This window comes from Myxine glutinosa, unplaced genomic scaffold, assembly GCF_964187855.1.
Source record: "Myxine glutinosa unplaced genomic scaffold, kmMyxGlut1.1 SCAFFOLD_1645, whole genome shotgun sequence".
NCBI classification, from domain to species: Eukaryota; Metazoa; Chordata; class Myxini; order Myxiniformes; family Myxinidae; genus Myxine; species Myxine glutinosa.
This window is the reverse complement of record NW_027617740.1, coordinates 1-25,252: the sequence shown is the minus strand read 5'-3', so window position 1 is coordinate 25,252 and position 25,252 is coordinate 1. Positions and strand designations below refer to the sequence as shown.

General features: G+C 46.9%; 1 protein-coding gene across 1 annotated transcript in view; it reads right to left on the bottom strand.

Annotated features, from left to right (window-relative positions):
- The window catches only part of LOC137412457 (bridge-like lipid transfer protein family member 1), a gene marked incomplete at both ends in the record, with an annotated part of 87,967 nt that extends 70,159 nt beyond the window's left edge, over positions 1 to 17,808 (bottom strand). The window contains 4 exons of the mRNA XM_078769181.1: positions 13,933 to 14,119; positions 17,260 to 17,324; positions 17,511 to 17,589; positions 17,692 to 17,808. Of these exons, the coding sequence (XP_078625307.1) occupies positions 13,933 to 14,119; positions 17,260 to 17,324; positions 17,511 to 17,589; positions 17,692 to 17,808 (448 nt within the window). The remainder of the gene's footprint in view (positions 1 to 13,932; positions 14,120 to 17,259; positions 17,325 to 17,510; positions 17,590 to 17,691) is intronic.
- Between the last annotated feature and the right edge of the window lie 7,444 nt (positions 17,809 to 25,252).

Sequence of the window (25,252 nt, the reverse complement as noted above, 5' to 3'; positions counted from 1 at the left end):
GTCATACCTCCACCTCCCCCAACCTTCTACTTTCCTCTGCCCCCCCCTCAAACAAACTCTCACTGTGCCTCATTCCATCACCATCAAACCTTTCGTCCTCCTCATCCTTCCCTTTCTTGTAACTCTTCTGTAATCTCTGACACACTATCAACTGCTCTTCCTACATCCCCCTCTCACCCTTCATCTGACCCTACCCCTCCCCTCCCCTGTCCTGCACCCGATGCTCCCCCTCTCTCCTCACTAACGGTATGGACCTCAAACATCCGGGGCCTTCGCTCAAACCTGATTGATCTCTCCATTCAGGTTGCTTCTGAAAATCCAGACTTGATCTGCTTAACAGAAACTTTCCTCCTTCAAGATGTCTCTGATTCCTTAATATCTCTTCCTGGTTACTCCCTCCTCCGGTACGATAGACCTGAGCCTTGTCCTGGTGGTGGGGTGGCTATCTTTATCATAAACTCTCTTCCTCACTCTCCTTGCACTGCCCTCTCTCCACCCCACCCACAGGAGTACCTCTGGCTACGGCTTCCTCTCCGCTCCCACCTTTTGTTCATATGTGTTCTGTACCGTCCTCCAAACAGTGATGACTCCATTTACATTTCTCTGTCGGACAACATGGACCAACTTCTATCAACTCATCCAAACTCTCTCTTCCTCATATGTGGCGACTTCAACTGTCATCATGCCAGCTGGCTGGGTGTGGGTTCATCTCTCACCAGCCATGGCACCTCAGCAAAGGACTTCTGCGACTCATTGGGACTGACACAATCTGTCAATTTCCCGACCCGGATCTCAGTCAATGGAGTATCTTCTCTTCTGGACTTGGTTATGACTAACTTCCCTGCAAATGTCTGCTGCTCTTCTTCTGCTCCAATCGGTTCTTCTGATCATGTGCTTGTTAAAGCGGACATCTCACTGGCCATTCTCAGAGAGCCTCCTCAGCGCCGACGAGTCTGGCATTTCACTCAGGCCGACTGGCACAGTCTGCAAGCAGCCATCAATCAACTCGACTGGTCTCCCATCTCTAATGCCTCTGACATCAATTCTTCCTGGGAATTCTTCCAAAGTAAACTGCTCTCTCTCATGCACAGATTTATCCCATCTCGTCTTCAGTTGTCTTACCCTTCCACCCGTCCATGGTACACTGAATCTTGTGGTGAGGCAGTTGCCCTGAAACAACTTGCCTTTGCATCTTGGATGGCAAATCCAACTGAAGGCAATCTCAGTTCCTTCCACCAAGCTCGAAACAAGTGTGTTTCTACCCTCAGGAGTGCCAGGAAGCACTATCTCTCCACACTCAAGATTGAACTCTCAAATCTGTCTCCTTCCTCCAAATCCTGGTGGCGTCTGGTCAAATCCGTTTCTGGTGTTTGTTCCCACTCCATCCCTTCCCTTACCTCAAATGGCTACACAGTTGACACCGCACGTGACAAAGCCAAATGCCTCAACTCTGAGTTTGCCTCAAAATCTTGTGTCCTAAACCCATCTCTCACTGTTCCCACCTTTCCCAGTCGAACCCAACTGCTCCTGGACTCTGTGTCCTTCTCTCCTGACAAGGTGGAGAAGTTTTTATCAAACCTCGACTCTGATTCTGCAACTGGACCAGATGACATCAGCCCTCGGATCCTAAAATCCTGCTCTGCCGCTCTATCTCACCCTCTCTCTGTTCTTTTCACCCTCTCTTTTGCTCAAGGTCATCTGCCAGCATCTTGGAAATCAGCAAACATTACCGCTTTACACAAAAAAGGTGCAAAAACAGATCCTTGCAACTACAGACCAATCAGCCTGCTCCCAATTATCAGCAAAGTCATGGAATCCATCATTGCTTCGGATATCAAATCCTTCCTCTTCTCCAATGGCTTGATCTCTGATCATCAATTTGGATTCAGACCAGGTCATTCTACTCTGGACATGTTGCTTCTGCTGTCTCAACAATGGATGGAGGTCCTCAATGCCAAACAGGAAATCAGAGCTGTCTCACTTGACATATCACGTGCCTTCGATACGGTCTGGCACCCAACTCTGCTCACCAAACTCACCTCCTATGGTATTCAGGGAAACCTCCACTCATGGCTTGCGGATGTCCTCTCTGGTCGTAGGCAACGTGTGGCCCTGAATGGATTTCTCTCATCTTCCCTTCCTGTTCTGGCTGGAGTTCCCCAAGGTAGTGTTCTGTGCCCTGTGCTATTTCTGGTCTTCATCAATGATCTCTCTGACTCTCTGGAAAATCTTCTCTATCTCTTTGCTGATGACTCCACTATCTGCCGCTCCATTCCTCATCCCTCAGAACGGCAGTCTGCAGCCTCCTCACTCTCTGCAGACCTGGACAAAATCACAGACTGGTCAAACAAGTGGAACATGTCTTTCAATCCTGACAAATCTCACACTCTTACTATGTCTCTCCGAAAGGACCGACTGGAAAACCCTCCCATCTACTTTCTCAACAATCCTCTCCAAGAAGTTCTGTCGCTCAAGCTTTTGGGTCTCACTATCTGCCATGATCTTTCTTGGGAAAACCACATTTCCAAGCTGGCCTCCAAAGCCAGTCGCTGCCTGGGCATCCTCCGTCGTGCGAAGTCCTTCCTTGTGTTACGGATCCCGGATTTAGGTGAATTACTATTCATGTCATTGCTTATTAATGTTTATTCTATTAAAGGTTGTTGTGGTGAAATGGTTAAAGAGGCTCCGGATAACAGGAGACCGGAAACGGGATAGTGAACCGGAAGAAGAAAAACAAGACACGAGGTCCTGGAGAAGCGGCGATCTTCTTCTACCTCGCCGAGCTCCGACGCGAGCGGTGTCGATATTGAGCAGCGTGGGGAACGCTGCGTTTGAAAGCCCGTCTGGCGAGAGGAGTTACCTGTGCGGGGTAATTACCGGTTATGCGTCGAGTTGCCGTGGGTTCGTGCACGGAACCAAGCGTCGGCACAGTTCGCCTCAACGTCTACAAGGACGCGTACGGGTCGCACCTTGGGCCTCGCGCGCTTTGCGAGCCGCGCTTTGCTTTGCCCGCTTTGCTTTGCAAGGAGGTGTGCGCTGCAGCAGCTGTTCCCGGTACGCGACGTGCACGTTTGGAGCACGTCAGCCAGGGGTTCGTTCAACCGCCCGGGTGCGGAGAAGTCGACCTTCACCTTGGTCTGGAGGGGCCCAGAGACATTGTGAGGGACAGTGACCATTGAGGGGTCGTGAGTGGGGAAAGGGGGGAAATATATGAGATGGCCATCTGAGTAATATTGTTGATTGATTGTTGAGTGTGGTTGCTTGATTGGGAATATATTATCCATTAATCCGGATCCTTGGTGTGGGGGTTTCTTATTGACTTGAATTGTTGTGTCTTTCATATTGATTGCGTTACGAAAGCGTATAAATCATATATCTTTCTGGCGGGGTCCCTCCCACGGTCCGGGGGTCACCAAGACCAGGTAGTTACCGGGAGGACCACGTAACAGAATTGGGGGCTCGTCCAATTGAATTCCGGGATATAAAATTGTATAACATAATAAAATAATAATTTTTAGTAATTAAAATGTATTAATTAATTATTAATTGGTAAATTTTTGAGAAATTGTGGTAAAGTCTTGGGTGAAGGTTAACAGGTGTTGACGATAGTCACCATGGCGTTTGTTGCACAGAACTTTGCGGTAACACCTAGTGAGGCACAGTTCCGAGCGTTACTAAAAGTGGACCTCTTGAAATTGGCCAAACATTTTAACTTGGAGGTCCGAACTAATTTGAAGAAGGCAGAGTTGCAGACCACGGTGATACAATCTATGGTGGGATTAGGAACATGGGACGAATTAGCCTGGCAGTGGCTACCCGAAGAACCAGAAGACGTTGAGATCCGGAAACTGGAGTTGCAATTACGGAGCCAGTAACGGATCAAAGAAGGGGAAAGGAAAGCAGAAGAGAGGAGAGAAGAGAAACAAGCAGAGGAAAGGAGAGTGGAACGAGACCTCCAGGAAAGGTTAGAAAGGATGAAAGCAGAGGAAAGGAAAGCAGAAAAGGAAAGAGCAGAAGAAGAAAGGAAAGCAGAAAAGGAAAGAGCAGAAGAGGAAAAGAAAGCAGAAGAGAGGAGAGAAGAGAAACAAGCAGAAGAAAGGAGAGTGGAACGAGAACTCCAGGAAAGGTTAGAAAGGATGAAAACAGAGGAAAGGAAAGCAGAAAAGGAAAGACCAGAAGAAGAAAGGAAAGCAGAAGAGAGGAGAGAAGCGAAACAAGCAGAGGAAAGGAGAGTGGAACGAGAACTCCAGGAAAGGTTAGAAGGGAGAAAAGCAGAGGAGAGGAGAGCTGCCAGGGAACTCGAAGCAGAGGAGAGAAAAGCCGAAAGGGAGTTGAAGGAACGTGATCTGGCGCTTCAGCAAGAAATTAAATTCAAGGACTGGATTTAATGAGAGAACGGGGAGAGGTACCACCCTTGCTGACGGGGTCGACACCTAGCCAGAACACCTGGGATGTGGGCAGACATGTGAGGCTGGTTCCACCCTTCAGTGAAAAGGAAGTCGCTAAATTTTTTCCACACTTTGAGAAAGTGGCTCGACAGTTAAACTGGCCAGAGGAGGCCTGGACCATACTAGTGCAAAGTGTGCTGGTGGGTAAAGCTCAAGAGATTTATTCGGCGCTACCAATGGACCAATGTGCAGATTATGAGGTATTGAAGAAGCACATCCTCAAAGCCTATGAGTTGGTTCCTGAAGCTTACCGGCAAAAATTCAGGAATGTCAGGAAGAGGGAGAGTGAGACCCATGTGGAGTTTGCCAGAGTGAAAGAAAACATGTTTGATCGGTGGTGTGAGTCAAAAGGAGTCGGGAACGACTTCGAAGCATTGCGTGACTTGATCCTGGTGGAGGAATTTCAACAGTGTGTCCACGAGGACATCAAAGTGTACCTGCAGGAAAAGAAAGTACCGAAGTTGTGGGACGCAGCCACCATGGCAGATGATTATGCCTTAACACACCGGATAGGGGTCCACGAACCTAACTCCTTGCCTAGATTTCCGCAGGGGAGTTGTGGAACAGCAGGGGCGGAGAACGACAATACATGGCGGCGGCCTCGAGATGATTACGGGGACAACGCTGATACCCGAACTGTTCGAAATCAGAGGGCGACGGGCCCAGGACAAACTTATTTTTCGGGGGGCCCGAGGCAGACCACGAGTTTTTCCTCCGGACCTACTTGCGCTTTTTGCAAGAAACCTGGACACGATGTCCAGTTGTTACCTCATGAAAAGGGAAAACCCAGAGCGGAGTCCGACTATTACAACTCCGAATGCGATGGCAAGCGTAAGAAATTGCCCACAGAAGAGTTACCAACCATTTATTTATGAGGGGTTGGTCTCACTCGAGGGAGACTTGACAAACCCAAGACCTGTTAGGGTATTGAGGGACACAGGAGCCCATCAATCCTTAATGCTTGAAGGCATTTTGCCATTGTCAAAGAGTACCGCAACTGGTGATAGGGTTCGGTTACAAGGGATCGGTGGCTGTGTTCGTGCCCCACTTCATGTTATCCATTTGGAATCCGATTTGGGGTCAGGACCGGTCACCGTCGGTTTACAAGCCACGCTTCCTGTAGAGGGAGTATCTGTGATTATCGGGAATGATTTGGCCGGGGGGCAAATTTATGGTAACCCGAGGGTGGGTAAAGAGCACCGCAGGGGAAATAACACCACCCCAGCTCGGGATGGCGACAAAAGTGCCAAGTTATTTGTAGGGGGACTGAACTTCAACACAGAGGAAGAAGTTCTGACCTCTGCCTTCAACAGATATGGGCCGCTGGTGGAAGTGCGGGTGGTAAAAGACAGGGAAACGCAACGGTCAAGAGGGTTCGGCTTTGTCATGTTTGCAAGCACAAAAGACGCCAGGGAGGCAGAGAAGAATTGGAATGGTAAGGATTTGGAGGGTCGGACCATAACAGTAGGGAAGGCATTTTGTTGGCGTCGAGAGGTCTACAGAAGAGGACCACTTGGCGGTAGTTTTGGTGTTGGCAGCCGCCGATATTACTATGGAGGCTCCCAGAGTTACGGCATCTCCCGAAAGAATGATTGGCAGAGGACTGGCCGAGAAGGAGACCGCCAGTCAGGTGACTGCTGGGACAAGGGGTCCCACCGTAACTGTTAGGAGTCCGGAGAAGTTGAAGCACTCTATATACGGCGGAGCCGCCGAGCCTGGGCTCCTACACGGGCTAACCGTGAACGCCACGTTCTTAAAAGGCGTCCCGGTAGGGAACGTTCCTGCACGGACTAACCGTGAACTCCACGTTCTTAAAGGCGTCCATGTAATGAACTTTCCTCCCCAGACTAACCGTGAACCACACATTCCTTAAGGCGTCCATGTAGTGAGTACTCAGCTGGGCCTCCATCCAAGAGCAACTAGAAGTTGTTGACGCTTGGTCTAGAGGGAATTACCTTGGAATCTCTGGGGGGTTTTGGTGAAAGTTTGTTGCTTTATTTTTGAGATGCGATAATTGTGCCCGGGGGGAACTGATGATTTGGGGGTATCGGGTTTGTTTATCAAAGTTGGCCGGCCCAGAAAGTTTTCGCGGGGTTCAAACTTTCTTTCTTGAAGGGGGGGAGTGTTACGGATCCCGGATTTAGGTGAATTACTATTCATGTCATTGCTTATTAATGTTTATTCTATTAAAGGTTGTTGTGGTTAAATGGTTAAAGAGGCTCCGGATAACAGGAGACCGGAAACGGGATAGTGAACCGGAAGAAGAAAAACAAGACACGAGGTCCTGGAGAAGCGGCGATCTTCTTCTTCCTCGCCGAGATCCAACGCGAGCGGTGTCGATATTGAGCAGCGTGGGGAACGCTGCGTTTGAAAGCCCGTCTGGCGAGAGGAGTTACCTGCGCGGGGTAATTACCGGTTACGCGTCGAGTTGCCGTGCGTTCGTGCACGGAACCAAGCGTCCGGCACAGTTCGCCTCAACGTCTACAAGGACGCGTACGGGTCGCACCTTGGGCCTCGCCCGCTTTGCTTTGCAAGGAGGTGTGCGCTGCAGCAGCTGTTCCCGGTACGCGACGTGCACGTTTGGAGCACGTCAGCCAGGGGTTCGTTCAACCGCCCGGGTGCGGAGAAGTCGACCTTCACCTTGGTCTGGAGGGGCCCAGAGACATTGTGAGGGACAGTGACCATTGAGGGGTCGTGAGTGGGGAAAGGGGGGAAATATATGAGATGGCCATCTGAGTAATATTGTTGATTGATTGTTGAGTGTGGTTGATTGATTGGGAATATATTATCCATTAATCCGGATCCTTGGTGTGGGGGTTTCTTATTGACTTGAATTGTTGTGTCTTTCATATTGATTGCGTTACGAAAGCGTATAAATCATATATCTTTCTGGCGGGGCCCCTCCCACGGTCCGGGGGTCACCAAGACCAGGTAGTTACCGGGAGGACCACGTAACACTTGGCACACCTGAGCTCCTCACCACATACAAGGCTTTCATCTGCAGCTCAATGGAATACTGTTCCCCCCTCTGGGCTGGTGCTCCTGCCTCACACCTTGCTCGGCTTCACGCTGTTGAGGCCAAAGCTTTCAGAATCATTGGAATCTCCTGCGATGAAGTCAACTCCAAGGGCCTTTCACTCACTCACCGCAGGCAGGTTGGTGGTCTTTCTGTCTTCTCCCGACTCCTCTCCGGCCTTGCTCCCCCAGCTCTCTCTGTGCTCTGTCCCCCCAATATTCCTTCAGGTCGCACAAGATCTGCCTGCAACCCTCTTATGGTTAAACTGCCAAAGTCTCGGCTCTCTGCTCACCTTCACTCTTTCATTCCCCTTTTCTCCCGCCTCTGGAACAAACTCCCCCACTCCCTTCAATCCCACTCCTCCCTCCAGGTCTTTAAAACAGCTGTTCACCACCATCTCTTATCTTCCCCCATCGAAAACCTTGATCTTTTCTACCCCCGGTAATTCACCCCAGAGTTCTTGCAGTGGTCATATGTTTTATTCCTCCCCCACCTCCCCCCCAAGTCCTCCCGATGTCCCTGCTCTCAAATGCTGTGTTTGTGTCCTTCCCCCTCTCTCCCCATCTTGTCTGCCGCTCCCCTTGTTTTTTGTGTTTTGTGTGTCGGTTTGTCTTTTTGAGTGATTAATGAGGAATTAATCGAGTAATTAATCGAGTAATCAGCTCCTCGTCAAGGGCGGAGCCTGGTAAACCCCCCGCACGCACCCAATGAGAAGCAACGTGCCGATTCCACGAGGCGGAGCTAACGAGCCGAGGGCGTGTCACTCCCCGCCGGATATACGAAGCGACTCACCGGATGTGACGTCAGATGCGCCCCCAGCTTGAGACGACAAGACGCCACCTCGAGCGCTGTGAGACCTCCCGCATCTCTGGACCGGACCGAGCCGATTCTGTCCCTGAGCCCAGGTGCACCTGGAGCCATCGATCCTGCCTTTCCTAGCCATCAATCCCCGTGTGAGTCAGCCTTTTGTCCCGTTTATCTGTCGTCTGTTGGGAATAATATAAGAGTGTGTCTAAGTGCTTATCTTACTATGCTGTCCCTCTTGTAGTTGTAATCTAACCTTCCGTAACAATATAACCTCCTCCGGAGGTCTTGAGAACTGAACCCTGGTGTCGTGTCATTTGAATCCCAGCTGTGTGTCTTTTCCTTCATTGACCTAGCGTAGCTCGATTAGTCAACGTTCGGGTATAATCGGGTAACTTGTGCAGACGTGGTCATACCAAACCGCTCGGTAAATAACATCTAAGCCACGGACGAGCCCCAAGCCACCTCTCTTTCACGAGCCTCGATCTTGTATACAAAAAAAAAAAAAAAAAAAAAAAGGGAGCGGGAGACAAGATGGGGAGAAAGAGGGACGCACACAAGTACAACAGCAGAGAACAGGGACATCAGAAGATCTGTGGGAAGGAGAGGGCTTGGGGGGAGGTGGCATGGGAAGGTGGGGGGAGAGGTGGATGGAGGGGGGAGATAACCATTATCGATGCTAAATTACTTTATGATTAAACCTTGCAACTCAATAATTTAATCTATAACGGTAGTTAAACAGACTATTGACAAATAAGTTTTCACACTGTCATTTCCGTTGAACGAACGAGATGCAGTTTTTGGAGACGGTGTACCAGACCACCGATGAATATAAAACTCACTTGCACAATGGATGAAAGATAAATTATCAACATATTCTCTTTCAATTATGTTTAAGGGGATGCATGGTCTTTTGCTGGAAGCATGGTAATTTGTAATGCTCAAACTTATCGTCGAGGAATCAAGTCAAGTGCAATAATTTTATCACTAAAAGTTTAATAAGAGCATGTGGTACGTTTCGCTGAGGTTTTGAGAGTCAGCAATTCCTAAGTGCAAAAAAAACTAGAACGGCACTCAGCAGAGAGCATACTTCCACCAGGTGGACAGTTTACGTTTTGTATCCCAGAGTAGACCAGAAAATCACAACACAGAATCACATTTAATCAAAATCATCCGTCCACAAATTATTGGGATATCCTGCTATTATAATGATATTGAGATTATTGATAGATATTGATATATAGATATTGATATATCATTTTTGGCCCGATCTCCCAATGGTGAAGAATAACTTTAAAAATTATACGAGCCGGATCCGGATCTTCACCAAAATTGAATCGATTCTTCCTTCTCACACACACAACTGGTCCACCAAGTTTCGTCCAAATCCGTCCACAACTTTTGGAGATATCCTGTTATATATCGTTTTTGGCCCCATCTCCCAATGGTGAAGAATCGCTTAGAAAATTCTAGTAGACAACAACAACAACAACAACAACAACAGGCATTCAAAGGCCATTTTCCCTGCAAGAACAGGGGTTAGCCTTGCAGTCCCCATGACAATCTTCTCCATTTTGCCCTATTTTCTGCATCTGCCCTTGTTAACCCCTTGCCCACATTTCTTCTTCGACCATCTTTGGCCAAGTCTTTCTCGGTCTTCCCCGTCCTCTACTTCCTTCTACATTCATTTCCACCACTCTTCTCAACCAGTCACTTTCATCCTTCCTCAACACATGACCAAACCATCTCAAACTGTTTCCCTTCACAGCATCCATCACAGGCTCTATTCCCATCATCTTTCGCAATTCATCATTTGTCTTCCTCTCTCTCAACGAAACTCCACACATCCATCGAACCATTCGCATTTCCACCCTTTCCAGCTTTTGTTGCTGCTCTGCGTTCATTACCCATGTCTCGCTCCCATAAATCATAACACTTCTCACACATGCAGCATACACCTTTCCCTTCAGCTTCAATGACACTCCCCTCCTCGTCAGCACGCCACTCGGTTCCTGAAACTTCTTCCATGCACATCTCACTCGAGCAACCGTTGCCGAGTCTGATCCACCTTCTTCATTCAGCATGTCTCCGAGGTAACAAAATGTTTTCACACCTTCCAGCTTCACGCCGTCTCCAAGATCCAACTCAACATTTCCTCCATCTGCAGCTCCCTCTGTGCACACCTTACACTTGAATGTAGCTGCCACACTGGTTAATGACCCTCTCAGACCACTACATTTTTGATGAACCCACTCAGCGCACATTGTACATTGAATGGGATTCACTCCGACACCCTTCCTGCACACAGCACATGGCCATTTCCCAGTTCTTTCCACCTCACCACATGCTTTACCACTTGCCATCACCTTCGTTTTTCTGATATTCACCTTCAGACATTTTGTCTCCATACATTCCTTCTACTTGTTCATCTGCTCCTTCAGTCCATCCATACTTTCTGCAATCAACACCAGATCATCTGCAAACAACAACGCCCACGGAAAACCCTCCTTTACATTCCGAGCCAGCGCCTCCATCACAGCTACAAATAGTAGTGGACTTCGTACCGACCCCTGATGCACTCCCACCTTCACCGCAAACTCACCACTGTTCCCGTCCTTCGTCCTTACAGCTGTGCGCACTCTTTTGTAGATTGCCATCACTACTCTGATCAACCATTCCTCCACTCCTAACTTCCTCAATGCCCATGTCACTACTTCATGTGGAACCCTATCGAATGCTTTCTCCAGATCAACAAACCCAAGAAACAACTTCTTCCTCTTCTCCATGTACTTCTCCTGCAACTGCCTCACAATAAAAAGTGCGTCTGTCGTTCCTCTTCCTGGCATAAATCCAAACTGCATTTCGTCGATCTTCACTTTCTTCCTTATCCTCCTCTCCAACACCCTTTCCAATACCTTCATTCCATGCTCCAATAACTTTATCGCTCAGTACGAGCCACACTCCAGAGGGTCACCTTTCCCCTTGTATAGAGAGATGAGGGTACTCAGTTCCCAATCCACTGGAATGCGGCCTTCTTTCACCACCAGATTGCAGATCTCTGTCATTCTCTTCACACCCCAATTTCCCGCTGCCTTCAACATATCTCCCACAACTCCCGTCGGCCCTCCTGCTTTTCTACTCTTCATTGCTTTCATCGCTTCCTCAACTTCCTTCTCGGTTATCTTCTCTGCCGGTCCTAAAACTGGGTTACTCTCTATGTTGCCATCCCATTCATTCTCTGCATTCAACAGTATTTCCATACATCTCTTCCATCTTCCTTTAATTCCATCTGGGTCCACAACGATTTGTCCCACTTCATCCTTCAAGCAACTCACCCCCATCACATCACACCTCTCTTTCGCTATCTGCTTTGCAATCCTGAATACCGCTCTCTGACCCTCTTCCAAATCCAAGCGTTCTCCGAACATTTTCCTACATGCCTCCTTCGCCTTTGCTACCTCTTTCTTTGCAGCCTTCTTGGCTGCCTTATAACTTTCATGCTCTGCCTTTTCTGCCCCCATGCCCTTCGCCTTCTGCCACTCCTTGAACTTCTTCCTCTTCTCGTCAATCCTCTTTCCAACTTCATCATCCCAGCACCATGTATCCGAGTGCCTCGGTCGTCCTTTTGTCCATCCATATACCTCACCAACGGCTCCCAGCAGACTATCTTTCATTGACATCCAACCACTTTTAAGCTCAACCACATCATCCTCTACCATACTCAGCCTCTCTTTTAATGCCTCCCTCACTGTCACCTCTTTCAACCTCCACACCTTCATTCTCGCTTGGTACTTCACCTGCCGAGCTCTCCTCGCACCTTTCACCCTTATGTCGCAGACAACCAAGTGGTGCTGTGAAACAGCCTACTCCCCCGGGATCACCTTTGTGTCCCGGAGGTGCCCCCTATCACGCCTACGCACCAGCAGGTAGTCAACGGTTGTCGTCGACCCACCTGACGTGTATGTAACAAGCTTATTATCCTCTTTCTGGAACTGAGTATTACAAATCAACAAATCAGCTCCATCAGCAAACTCCAAAATCCTTTCACCTTCTCCATTTCTCACACCATATCCGTAACCCCCATGAACTCCCTCAAAACCGTCCATACTTCTTTCCACATATCCATTTAGGTCTCCTCCTACCATAACAACTTCCTCATCTTTCACCTTTTCCATCAGCTTCTCTTTCGCACACCAGAACTTGTCCTTCTCTTCATCGCTCCGACCAACCTGCGGAGCATATCCCGATATGACGTTCACCAAGAGCTTTCCAATCATCATTTTCCCCATCATCAACCTTTCACTCACTCTAGTCACACTCACCACACTGTCTACAAACTCCTCAGAAAACATGACACCAACGCCATGCACGCCCTCCGTGCATGGGCCGTCGGCCATTTTGTATTTGCACGCCCCTTGCAACGCCATGCACGCCCCTTGCCACACAAACTTGTATTTCTGTCCCTGCCTACCCTTCACCATTCTCACACCACTTCCCTTCCATCTCGTCTCCTGCACACAACATATATCCACTCTTCTTCTAACCAATACTTCCACCACTTCTCCTGATCTCCCTGTCAATGTCCCTACATTCCATGTCCCAAACCTCAGAAACCGATCTCCACGTCAGATCTTCACCAAAATCTCATCATTTCGTCCTTGTCGCATCTGCTAACTCTCTGCCAAATTTCATCCGAATCCATCCATAACTTTTTCAGATATCCTGATCACAGACAGACAGACAAACAGATAGACCGACAGGGGTGAAAACACAACTTCCATCCACCTTCAGTGGCCAAGGTAATAATAATAATAAGAAAAAGACCAATCGAAGATTGCAAACCCTCGCCAGGATGTATTTTCAGTGGTTTTTAAGGCTTTGTGTTAAAACAAATATGGTGGCCGAACCACGTGACCGATGACGTCATTATTTATTTTTTTCCAAACTAATCTATTCCTAGATTATGCTCAAGAAATTTCATCTTATCGGGTGAAGTTTTGTGCTTGTCGAATTATGACGTCATAATGGAGGCACCTATGACATCATCATTAACATATTTTATTCCCCATGGAGAGTTCTTTACAATGAGCCATGTCTCAACTTTTTCTCGTCAATGCTTTCGGAGATATATAAGTGCAAAGTTTTTCGGTTTTTCCAAGATGGCGGCCGAACCATGTGATCTATGACGTCATTATTATCATTAAAAAATTATGCAGGTGGAGTTGCACCTATGGTGAAAATTTCCTGTCAATCGGACAACGGTTGCAAAGAAAATCATATTTATTCTGTGCGGACAAACAAACAGACAGACAGACAGACAAACAAAAGAACAAACAAACAAAAAAACAAACTGACTCAAATGCAATACCCGCTCCTCTGGCGAGGGTAATAATAATAATAATAAAGGCTGATGGTCCAAACATGAGCAGCACCTCATTAGCTATGGCAGTAAAACTTACTCTCATCAACATTCATTTGATAAGATCCATACCAACCGACACAAGCTTTCACCAAGACTAATACTCCACTCTAGCTATAGGGTGTGCACCAGCTTTAAAGCTATATGATCCAAATGGATGGAATTTCCTGGAGATACAAGGTTTGGTTCAGCTCATTCCTCAGTATTGCAAGAAAATGACATATCACAGCAGTTGCAATCAGCACCTCTCACTGGGAAGATTGTCTTTCTTCTTGGCATTTGCTTTTCCCCTTTCGCTGTTCTTCGTGGGCAGAATGGTCGTCGGTTCAAGACCAAACACCTTCTCCAAGTGCTCATATATGGATGACCGGTTGTAGATGTGAAGTTCAAAGCCATTGAGGGTGATGTTAAGACGTGTCTCAGCTCGAGGATCTAGTCCAAACAAAATGGTACAACGTTAATTGCTACAAAGACTGACCTCTTTCTGCACAATCCTTAATTAATAGCCTTGCCAGTTCCTGAAGGGCCAGGAAGAGCAACAGCAATTGGAGTGCGTGTGTGTGAAATCACTCATAAATCTACTGCAATCTATAAACTCCTGCGAGGATCTGCATTTTGAAACGCTCAGCCTTCTGTTACGTGCTCCTCCCCAAACCCCGGTCACAGTGTACCTCCGAGCCCCGAGAAGAGTCACGGCAGAAAGATGTGTTATTCTGTATGTCAAAGATCAATGGTGAAACCACACCAATTGTTACCAACAAACAAGTATTGTATTAAGATCACACAAGAATAACAGTACAAAAAACAATAGTAATCAATTGTTCAACTAATATATCATTACTATGATGGTACCATCAGTTTCGTACAATGTAACTCAATGTGCTCCTAGTGAGCGAAAATAACATTCCAAATGTCTCTATCCCGGCATCAAGCCAAAGTCGATGTTGAAGCGATCGTCAGAACGATGTTGTATCGAGACCAGAATCCCATTCAGTTGACAGTCACACTGCCAAAGATAGGCAAAGGTACCCTCAAGGCGACTGGGAAATCACACCCTCAGGTATGGACGTTCCACAGCTCCAAATCGGCAAACCGCAGATTTCCCACTCAAAAGCCACGTTGCACACACACACCAGATTAACGTCTGAATGTGGTGAAAATGGTTGAAGCGAAGTGAAAAACCTTGAGCGAAGCGCAAATCCTGCGTGAGGTAAAAATGGCCGACGGCCCGTTCTCGTGGCGTAACGGCACTCTGATGATTCTCTCCGGAATCAACCTCAAAACCTGTCACGCAGGTTTATCTGTCACAGCGATGACAACTGTCGCAGGAATCCCTTTCCCGGGAAACCCAAAGTTCACACGTGACCTTCGTTCGCCAACGTTCGCTCAGGACCTTGAAGCAGCTCGGCTTCTTTTCCGACTCACCCGTTCCGCCTTCTCCTCCTCTTCCTCTTCCTCTTCGTCGTCGTCCGGTTCCGGTTTCATTTAAAACATTAACTTTTTTACCTTTTGAAAATAGTAATCTCTATCTCCCTTAAACGACAACAATAAATAATAGTACATGGAATTAAAAATGTTTACAGTGGAGGAAAACCACAACAACGGAAGTGACGAATCCATAACACTTGTTGTACTTTGTTGTCCCTGGCACCCAACATTTACTCTGAGAGATCAAATGACAAACAAAGCTGTCCGACACCCACACAGCTCAATAACAAATTAGCACACCAAAACAAACTAGAAACTTGTACAAAACACAAGACGTCATGGCTCGGAAACTCCACACCCGACCACACAACGATTGCACCGCTTCATGACTATGCATGGCTACCATATATATACAGTCACGTGAAAAAGTAAGTACACCCCATGTAAAGTTTTGACTTTTTCAACATATGTCAACATACAGCTATTTGATCTTCATTTCAACAACATTGATAGATAAAGGTGATATAATATAACAAATATCATGAAACATTTACATTTTGTAGTCCATTGTATAATTTAAATAAACACAACTGCAAATTTCACATGTGGAAAAAGTAAGTACACCCTTGGCTCTAATAGGTGGTATTGCCCCCTTTGGCAGAAACAACCTCAAGTAGGCGTTTCTTATAACTGTATACCAGTCTCTGACATCGACTGGGAGAAATTTTTGCCCACTCCTCCATGCAGAATTCTTTCATCTGTGATGTTTGAGGGGTTTCTTGCATGCACAGCTCGTTTCAAATCCCCCCACAACATCTCGATGGGATTTAGATCCGGGCTTTGACTTGGCCATTCCAGAACCCTCCATTTCTTTCTTTTCAGCCATTCCTTGGTGGATTTACTGGTATGTTTAGGGTCATTGTCATGTTGCAAGGTCCACCTTCAGTTGAGCTTTAACTTTCCGACAGATGGCCTCACATTATCCTCAAGCACCCTCTGGTACAATGAAGAATTCATAGTGGATTCTATGATGGTGAGCTGCCCAGGCCCTGATGCAGCAAAGCTGCCCCAAACCATAATATTTCCACCACCATGCTTTACAGTTGGGATCAGGTTCTTGTGGTCAAATGCTGTCTTTAGTTTTCACCAAACATGTCTTCTGGTACTGTGGCCAAATAGCTCTTCCTTTGACTCATCTATCCAGAGCACATTGTTCCACAAATGCTGGTCTTTGCCTCGGTGTTCATTGGCAAACTTTAGTCTTGCCCTGATGTTCTTTCTGGACAGTAAAGGTTTCCCTCTGGCACACCTCCCATGTAGATCAAATTTGTGCAGCCTCTTTCTCATGGTAGACTCGTGCACTTTGACATCAACAGTAGCAAGAGCTACCTGTAGGTCCCGTGATGACATTCTGGGGTTCTTAGAGACTTCTTTCAGCATCTTGCCGTCTGCTCTCGGGCTGAACTTGCTGGTGCGGCCTGGCCTGAACAAGTTGGCAGTTGTTTGGAATCTTCTCCACTTGTAGATGATCTTCCGGACAGTCGAATGATTGATTTCAAATTGTTTGGAGATCTTTTAAAATCCCTTCCCAGACTCGTAGGCATCTATAACCTTCTTTCTGAAGGCCTCAGAGAGCTCTTTTGATCTCGGCATGGTGATGCCGCACACTTCAACAACAAAGAGCAAACCAAACTAAATGTCTGAGGTTTAAATAAGACAGGTTCCTCCAAGATCCTCTCTAACGATGTTCTAATCATTTGCACCTGATTCTAATTTTAGGTATTTGAAGTACTGATAAATGTAGGGGTGTACTTACCTTTTCCACACGTGAAATTTGCATTTATGTTTATTTAAATTATACAATGGACTACAAAATGTAAATGTTTCATGATATTTGTTATATTATATCACCTTTATCTATCAATATTGTTGAAATGAAGATCAAATAGCTGTATGTTGAAATATGTTGAAAAAGTCAAAACTTTAAATGGGGTGTACTTACTTTTTCACGTGACTGTATATATATATAAACATAGTCTCGTAGAATATACTTTAAGGAAAAAATGCCCTGAAAGCTTTGCGATGGAAAGAATCAAAATGCAAAGAGACCTGAAAGCATTGGCGACTGACAAGAACGAACTCACCATGCATATTGTGCTTCGGGTTATAAGGACGCCACCATCGAAAAATAACAAAGCCATCTTGGACCCTGAGGGAAAATCACTCGAGATAAAATGGCATCTTTTTGGGCAAGGAGATGTCAACAATACCTTTACTAATACATTATAGGACAGAATAAACAAATAAATAAATAAATAAATAAAAAGAACAACATCACAGATATTCAATTCGATTTTAAAATTATATACCGCAGAATGGAAGACAAAGTACAAACCTTAGAGATGCGTCTTCATTCAGCAAATGGGCCTCGCGAAACATTACTTGACCCGACAACACAGAGAAAGAAACAGACCCTAGGGAGAGGGGATTTCAGGACAGTAAAGCAGCGAATCCAATGCATGACACCGAGTAGGCCAAAATCGAGATTGGAAAACAAAACACATCGATAAACTTACCAAATTTGATGTGCCCGAACTTGATAAACTTATTCAATATGATGGTCAGGAGAAAGCCCAAGTTTCGGGAATTGTAGCAAGTCAGGTAAATTATCCAAATGCCCGACAAGATGGTGGCTGTGGAAAAAGAAACAGCAAAAGGAAACATCCCACTTGCATACTCCATTCGTGTGGGAGTTTAATTGGCAATTGCAATCGCATCAATGGTAATTTAGAAAATAAAACAAAGTACACCATCTATAACAATAAACGGGTGTGTGTATGTGTGTTTGTTTTTGGTCAATATCTCCATTTGCAGGTTTCAGGAGGGGGAACAGAGTCCTCCCAGGACCCAAAGTATCTATCTCTGCTTCGGTAAGGGATCACAGCTCATGGACCAAGCTGTACAACTTTTTCAGTTTTACTTACTTAGTTTTTCAGTTATTGTACTTACTTTTTCCACATGCGAAATTTGCATTTATGTTTATTTAAATTACACAATGGACTATAAAATGTAAATGTTTCATGATATTTGTTATATTATATCACCTTTATCTATCAATATTGTTGAAATGAAGATCAAATAGCTGTATGTTGAAATATGTTGAAAAGGTCAAAACTTTACATGGGGTGTACTTACTTTTTCACGTGACTGTATTTATTTTGTAATTTTTGCTATTGTTGGGGCTGTATTTGTTGCAGTTTCATTTTCCTGTGCGGCATCTTCTATTCAAACCTGTTTTTGGAAATTATTTGCGAGGTGAGTTAGGGATACCTTTTCAGGTTTGTTGTGTTCATGTTTGCTTACAAATTACATTCGATAGTCTTTTGAGCATTTCATATACTCAGCTAGTCCTACGCTCGTCGCTCTGTGCAAATGGTTGAGTTCCATCAGGCCGCTCCCTCCCTCTCGTCTTGGCAGGTACATTCTCGGGATGCACTGGTTTTTGTAAAACATTTTGTGGATGGTTTAAGGAGTTTTCTTGTTTTGATGTCCAACTTGTTGATTTCTGATTGGGGCAAGTTTATTATTCCACAGCTATATTGTCCACTGGTACTGAGAGCTGGTTTATGGCTTTGATTTTGTTTCTTGGGGAGAGGTATGTTATCAGGATCAGCTTCGTTTTCTGTAGGTATTCTTTGGCGATTGTTTTGCGCATTTCTTTGTGACATATTTGGTGGCCTTCTTCTACTCCGAGGTATTTGTGTGATGCTTCATTTTCTAACTGCTGTATTGTTGTTTCTAGATAAATTTTTATGTTGTCTGTTTTTGTTGGTTTACTTTGTAAAAATGTGCACTTGGCGCACTTATTAGGTTCAAATTCCATTTGAATGTTCTCGGAAAATCATTTCTCTAGTTTTAGTTGTTCTGTCAATTTTTTGTCATTTGGAGAGAAGAGCTTTAAATCATCCATGTATAGTAGATGTGTCACCTTTGCTATTTATTTGGATGTTCGTCTATTGGTTGTTAGGGTGCATCCATGTCCTTGTTCATTGATGAGGTTACTTAGTGGGTCCAGAGCCAGACAAAACAAAAGGGGGGAAATACTGTCTCCCTGGAAGATTCCATGCCGTATCTTCATATCTGGTATTTCGATTTTTCCTTCTGAGTGCTGTAATATCAATGTGCTATTCCAGAGCTACATTGCTTTCTCAATCAGTTTGATTATTTGGGGATTGATTTTGTATATTTGCATGCATTTTATCATCCACAAATGTGGGACACTGTCAAAAGCTTTCTTATAGTCTATCCAGGCAGTGAACAATTTAGTTCTTCGCATTTTGCAATTTTCAAGCACAGCCTTGTTCAGTAGTAGGTGGTCAATTGTTCCATAACAACCTCTCTTACATCCCTTATGTTCTGCCTCTAAACCACCTTGCTGTGTTAGATGATGGTACATCATTTTTGTGACGATTCCTTTCAGCAGTTTGTATGTTGTTGGTCGGCATGTTATCGGCTGGTATTTGTGGGGAAGTTGCGTTTCCTCAGATTTTGGGATGAAAAAGATGTTCCCTTCCCTCATCCACTGCCTTTTCCTCTTGGTTCAGTTCATTAAATGCCCTGGCGTAGTGGTTGTGAAGAGCATCAAGTTGTTTTAGCCAGAAATTTGGAATGCCATCTGGGCCTGGGCTTCCAAAGTTTGGCATGTTTTAAAGTTGTTTTCTATTTTTGTCTTTCATCAATAATCACTGGGGGAATTTTTCCACGAGATATTGCTTATTCTTTTCCAAGCTTGTGGTCCATTCTTCTTCCGTGCTATGTTATTTTTGATCTTCAAAAATTCCTTTCCAGAATTTTTCCAGTGTGTGTGTGTGTGTTGGTGTGTGTTGGTGTGTGTTGGTGTGTGTTGGTGTGTGTGTGTGTGTGTGTGTGTGTGTGTGTGTGTGTGTGTGTGTGTGTACGCATATTATTCTCCTCCATGCTCCAAACCCATGAAACCTTGCGGCCCCAAACTTTGCCCGCCTACTAATGGAACTCCAAGGTATGGCGTGAATAAAATCTGGGTGATTGAGTGCGTTTTCAAACAACATTTACGCGAACAGGCTTACCTTTGGTCAGCCTGCATTCATGTCGCTCTGCTTGGGGTCCTAATTCCTCCATTTTGTCCGCTCAACTAAGGTATGCCTTGCCTCAGAACAGGTCAGTTTCTGTACAATAAAGCTTCATATCTACAAATGGTAATATAGCTGATCTTCATACCTATGAATCGCTGTATTCCTGCATAAATCGCAATGCTTAAAACGCCATTGTCCATGCCTATTTAATTCCCACAAAGATCGAGAAGCATCTCTTCACATGTACTGAACTTCAAAATTTTAACTCTGGAATTTACCTCAACAGCAGTGCCGACTCTTATAAAAGTGTTCATTTGTCCAATTCGGACATTGGGGGACATTCCTGGGATCTCAACGGTGTTGTGAAAGTGCTTAAACTGCTTGGCGAGCACTCTACAAGCCGCTTGGTAATGGAACATCCTAGTAGATGGAACACCCCTGCTTTATCCTCAGATTAAGTCCATTTTACTGTTTAACTTCCTTTAAATAGTTTTGTGCTATCTGCTTTCATTATATGACTAGTCACTTCCATATGAATATACAGATATAAAACTAACATCCATCAACCTCGTGTTGGAGTTCCAGCATGTTGGTTCGAGCTACGAATTTCAAACTCAACGAGAAATTTATTATTCAAACTCAGAAAACATTATGGAGAAACAATTGCATATCTTGTTCTTCAAACTCACACTCAACTTTACGTACCCTCCACACCGCCCCCTTCCCCCTCCTCCCCCCCCCCCTCCTCCCCCCCCCCCCTCCTCCCCCCCCCCCCCTTTACCTACCCCTGCCTTGCCTGCCAAAAATGGATTTGTATTATATTTTCCCCTTTTTCATGATGCGAACCGTCAATTCAACATAAATACATAAATAAAAAACAACATTCATCGACCTAGTGTTGGAGTTCCGCCATATCGGTTTGAGATTTCAAAAGGATCAACTGACATTTTGTGTTCTGAATAACTTGATATATTTTTTATTGAATTACGACATATACCACTTGAATTCCTCTAAGAAAGACTTCAGTAAGTAAATTTTTGAAGGTATATTTTTGGCATTGTAGTTTGATGTATTTTATTTGTGTATGTAATGGAATTAAAGATGTATGGAATTAAATTAAATGGAATAACCCAGATGGAATTAAAGAAAGATGGAAAAGATATATGGAAATGCTGTTGAATACAGAGAATGAATGGGATGGCAACATAGAGAGTAACCCAGTATTAGGACCGGCAGAGAAGATAACCGAGAAGGAAGTTGAGGAAGCGATAAAAGCAATGAAGGGTAGAAAAGCGGGAGGGCCGACGGGAGTTGTGGGAGATATGTTGAAGGCAGCAGGAAGTTGGGGTGGGAAGAGAATGACAGAGATCTGTAATCTGGTGGTGAAAGAAGGCCGCATTCCAGTGGATTGGGAACTGAGTACCCTCGTCCCTCTATACAAGGGGAAAGGCGACCCTCTGGAGTGTGGCTCGTACCGAGCGATAAAGTTATTGGAGCATGGAATGAAGGTATTGGAAAGGGTGTTTGAGAGGAGGATAAGGAAGAAAGTGAAGATCGACGAAATGCAGTTTGGATTTATGCCAGGAAGAGGAACGACAGGACAGATGCGCTTTTCATTGTGAGGCAGTTGCAGGAGAAGTACATGGAGAAGAGGAAGAAGTTGTTTCTTGGGTTTGTTGATCTGGAGAAAGCATTCGATAGGGTTCAAACAAAGTATTGACATGGGCATTGAGGAAGTTAGGAGTGGAGGAATGGTTGATCAGAGTAATGATGGCAATGTACAAAAGAGCGCGCACAGATGTAAAGACGAAGGACGGGAACAGTGGTGAGTTTGAGGTGAAGGTGGGAGTGCATCAGGGGTCGGTACTAAGTCCACTTATTTGTAGCTGTGATGGAGGTGCTGGCTCAGAACGTAAAGGAGGGTTTACCGTGGGAGTTGTTGTGTGCAGATGATCTGGTGTTGATTGCGGAAAGTATGGATGGACTGAAGGAAAAGATGAACAAGTGGAAGGAATGTATGGAGACAAAAGGTCTGAAGGTGAATATCGGAAAGACGAAGGTGATGGCAAGTGGTAAAGCATGTGGTGAGGTGGAAAGAACTGGGAAGTGGCCCTGTGCTGTGTGTAGGAAGGGTGTCGGAGTGAACTCCATTCAATGTACAATGTGCGCCGAGTGGGTTCATCAAAAATGTAGTGGTCTGAGAAGGTCATTAACCAGTGTGGCAGCTACATTCAAATGTAAGGTGTGCACAGAGGGAGCTGCAGATGGAGGAAATGTTGAGTTGGATCTTGGAGACGGCGTGAAGCTGGAAGGTGTGAAAACATTTTGCTACCTCGGAGACATGCTGAATGGAGAAGGTAGATCAGACTCGGCAACGGTTGCTAGAGTGAGATGTGCATGGAAGAAGTTTCGGGAACTGAGTGGCGTGCTGATGAGGAGGGGAGTGTCGTTGAAGCTGAAGGGAAAGGTGTATGCTGCATGTGTGAGAAGTGTTATGATTTATGGGAGCGAGACATGGGTAATGAACGTAGAGCAGCAACGAAGGTTGGAAAGGGTGGAAATGCGAATGGTTCGATGGATGTGCGGAGTATCGTTGAGAGAGAGGAAGACAAATGATGAATCGCGAAAGATGATGGGAATAGAGCCTGTGATTGATGCTGTGAAGAGGAACAGGTTGAGATGGTTTGGTCATGTGTTGAGGAAGGATGAAAGTGACTGGTTGAGAAGAGTGATGGAAATGAATGTAGAAGGAAGTAGAGGACGGAGAAGACCGAGAAAGACTTGGCTAAAGATGGTGGAAGAAGAAATGCGGGCAAGGGGGTTAACAAGGAGAGATGCAGAAAATAGGGCAAAATGGAGAAGATTGTCATGGGGACTGCAAGGCTAACCCCCGCTCTAGTAGCGAAAATGGCCTTTAAAATGCATGTTGTTGTTGTTGTTGTTGTTGTTGTTGTTGTTATTTGTGTATGTATAGAAACCAGCAGGATCACCATGAATGCTTCCGCAGAGGAGCCTGGGTACACCAGAGGAATTCTCCGAGTTATGAAGGTGAAATATTTGGGAGGATTACAACGATTAAAGCAACAATAGGACGAGTAGACTCCAAGCGCTCGTCATCAAATGTCTGATCTTCATAAGTACTAATCGCTAATCACTTTCCAAGACAGCCATTCTTTAAGCTAAATGGTGAACGCTCTACAATCTTATTCGTAACTAGCAGCATTACCCAGCTTCGCATCGGGGCAGGGGAGGAGGCATGGGGAACTGAGAATGAGAGTTGGGGCAAGAAATCCCATGGGCATAGACGAGAATGGCATTTGGACATCCTGAGTTAGATGCTGCACAAAGAGTTTTACAAAATGGGTAAAAACCTCACCCTCCTCTCTCATATATCCTCTCCGTTCCCCGCCCCACTCTTCTCCTTCCTCCCCACTCCCTTCTCCTCCTCCTCCCCCCCCCCACACTCCTCCTCTTCTTACCCCCCCCCCCCCCCTCCCCCACATGCCTCCTCTCCCTCTTCCTCCTCCCCCACACTCCTCCTCCTCTTCCTCCTCTCCTTCCCCCCCACACTTCTCCTCCTCCTCTCCTTCTCCCCCCCCCTCCCACATGCCTCCTCCCCCTCTTCCTCCTCTTCCCCTACACTCCTCCTCCTCTTCTCCTCCCCCCCCCCCCACACTCCTCCTCCTCGTTCCCCTCTCCTCCCCCCCCCCCACACTCCTCCTCTCCTTCCCCCCCCCTCCCCTACACTCCTCCTCCTCTTCTCCTCCCCCCCCACACTCCTCCTCCTCCTCCTCGTTCCCCTCTCCTCCCTCCCCCACACTCCTCCTCCTCCTCCTCCTCTCCTTCCCCCCCCCCACACTCCTCCTCCTCCTCCTCTTCCTCCTCCTCCTCTCCTCCGCCCCCCCTGACACACCTCCTCCTCCTCCTCTCCTCCCCCCCCCCCCACTCCTCCTCATCCTCTACTCTCCTTCCCCCCCTCACCCCACACTCCCCCTCCTCCTCCTTTCCTCCCCCCACCCCCCACGCTCCTCCTCTCCTCTCCTTCTCCCCCCCCCCCCCCACATGCCTCCTCCCCCTCTTCCTCCTCCTCCCCTACACTCCTCCTCCTCCTCCTCTTCTCCTCCCCCCCCCCCCCACACTCCTCCTCCTCGTTCCCCTCTCCTCCCCTCCCCCACACTCCTCCTCTCCTTCCCCCCCCCCCTCCCCTACACTCCTCCTCCTCTTCTCCTCCCCCCCCCACACTCCTCCTCGTTCCCCTCTCCTCCCTCCCCCACACTCCTCCTCCTCCTCCTCCTTTCCTTCCCCCCCCCCACACTCCTCCTCCTCCTCTTCCTCTTCCTCCTCTCCTCCGCCCCCCCTGACAAACCTCCTCCTCCTCTCCTCCCCCCCCCCACTCCTCCTCATCCTCTACTCTCCTTCCCCCCCCTCACCCCACACTCCCCCTCCTCTCCTCCCCCCACCCCCCACGCTCCTCCTCTCCTCTCCTTCCCCCCCTCCCCCCACACTCCTCCTCCTCCTCCTCTCCTTCCCCCACACTCCTCCTCCTCCTCCTCCTGCCCCCCTCCTCTTCCTCCTCTCCTCCCACCCCCACACTCCTCCTCTCCTTCCCCCCCCACACTCCTCCTCCTCATCCTCCTACTCTCCTCTCCTTCCCCCCTCCCCCCACACTCCTCCTCTCCTCCCCCCCCTACTACGCTCCTCCTCCTCCTCTCCTCCCACCCCCACACTCCTCCTCCTCCTCCTCTCCTCCCCCCCCACACTCCTCCTCCTCATCCTCCTACTCTCCTCTCCTTCCCCCCCTCCCCCCACACTCCTCCTCCTCCTCCTCTCCTTCCCCCCCCCACACTCCTCCTCCTCCTCCTCCTCCTGCCCCCCCCCCCCACACACTTCCACCCAAACTCGTCTCCCACCCTCACTCCTCCTCTACTCTTCTTCTTCCACCCCTGACTCATCTCCCAGCCTCAATCCACCTCCTTTACTCCTCTCCTCTCCTTCCCCCTCCCACACTCCTCCTATTCCTCTCCTT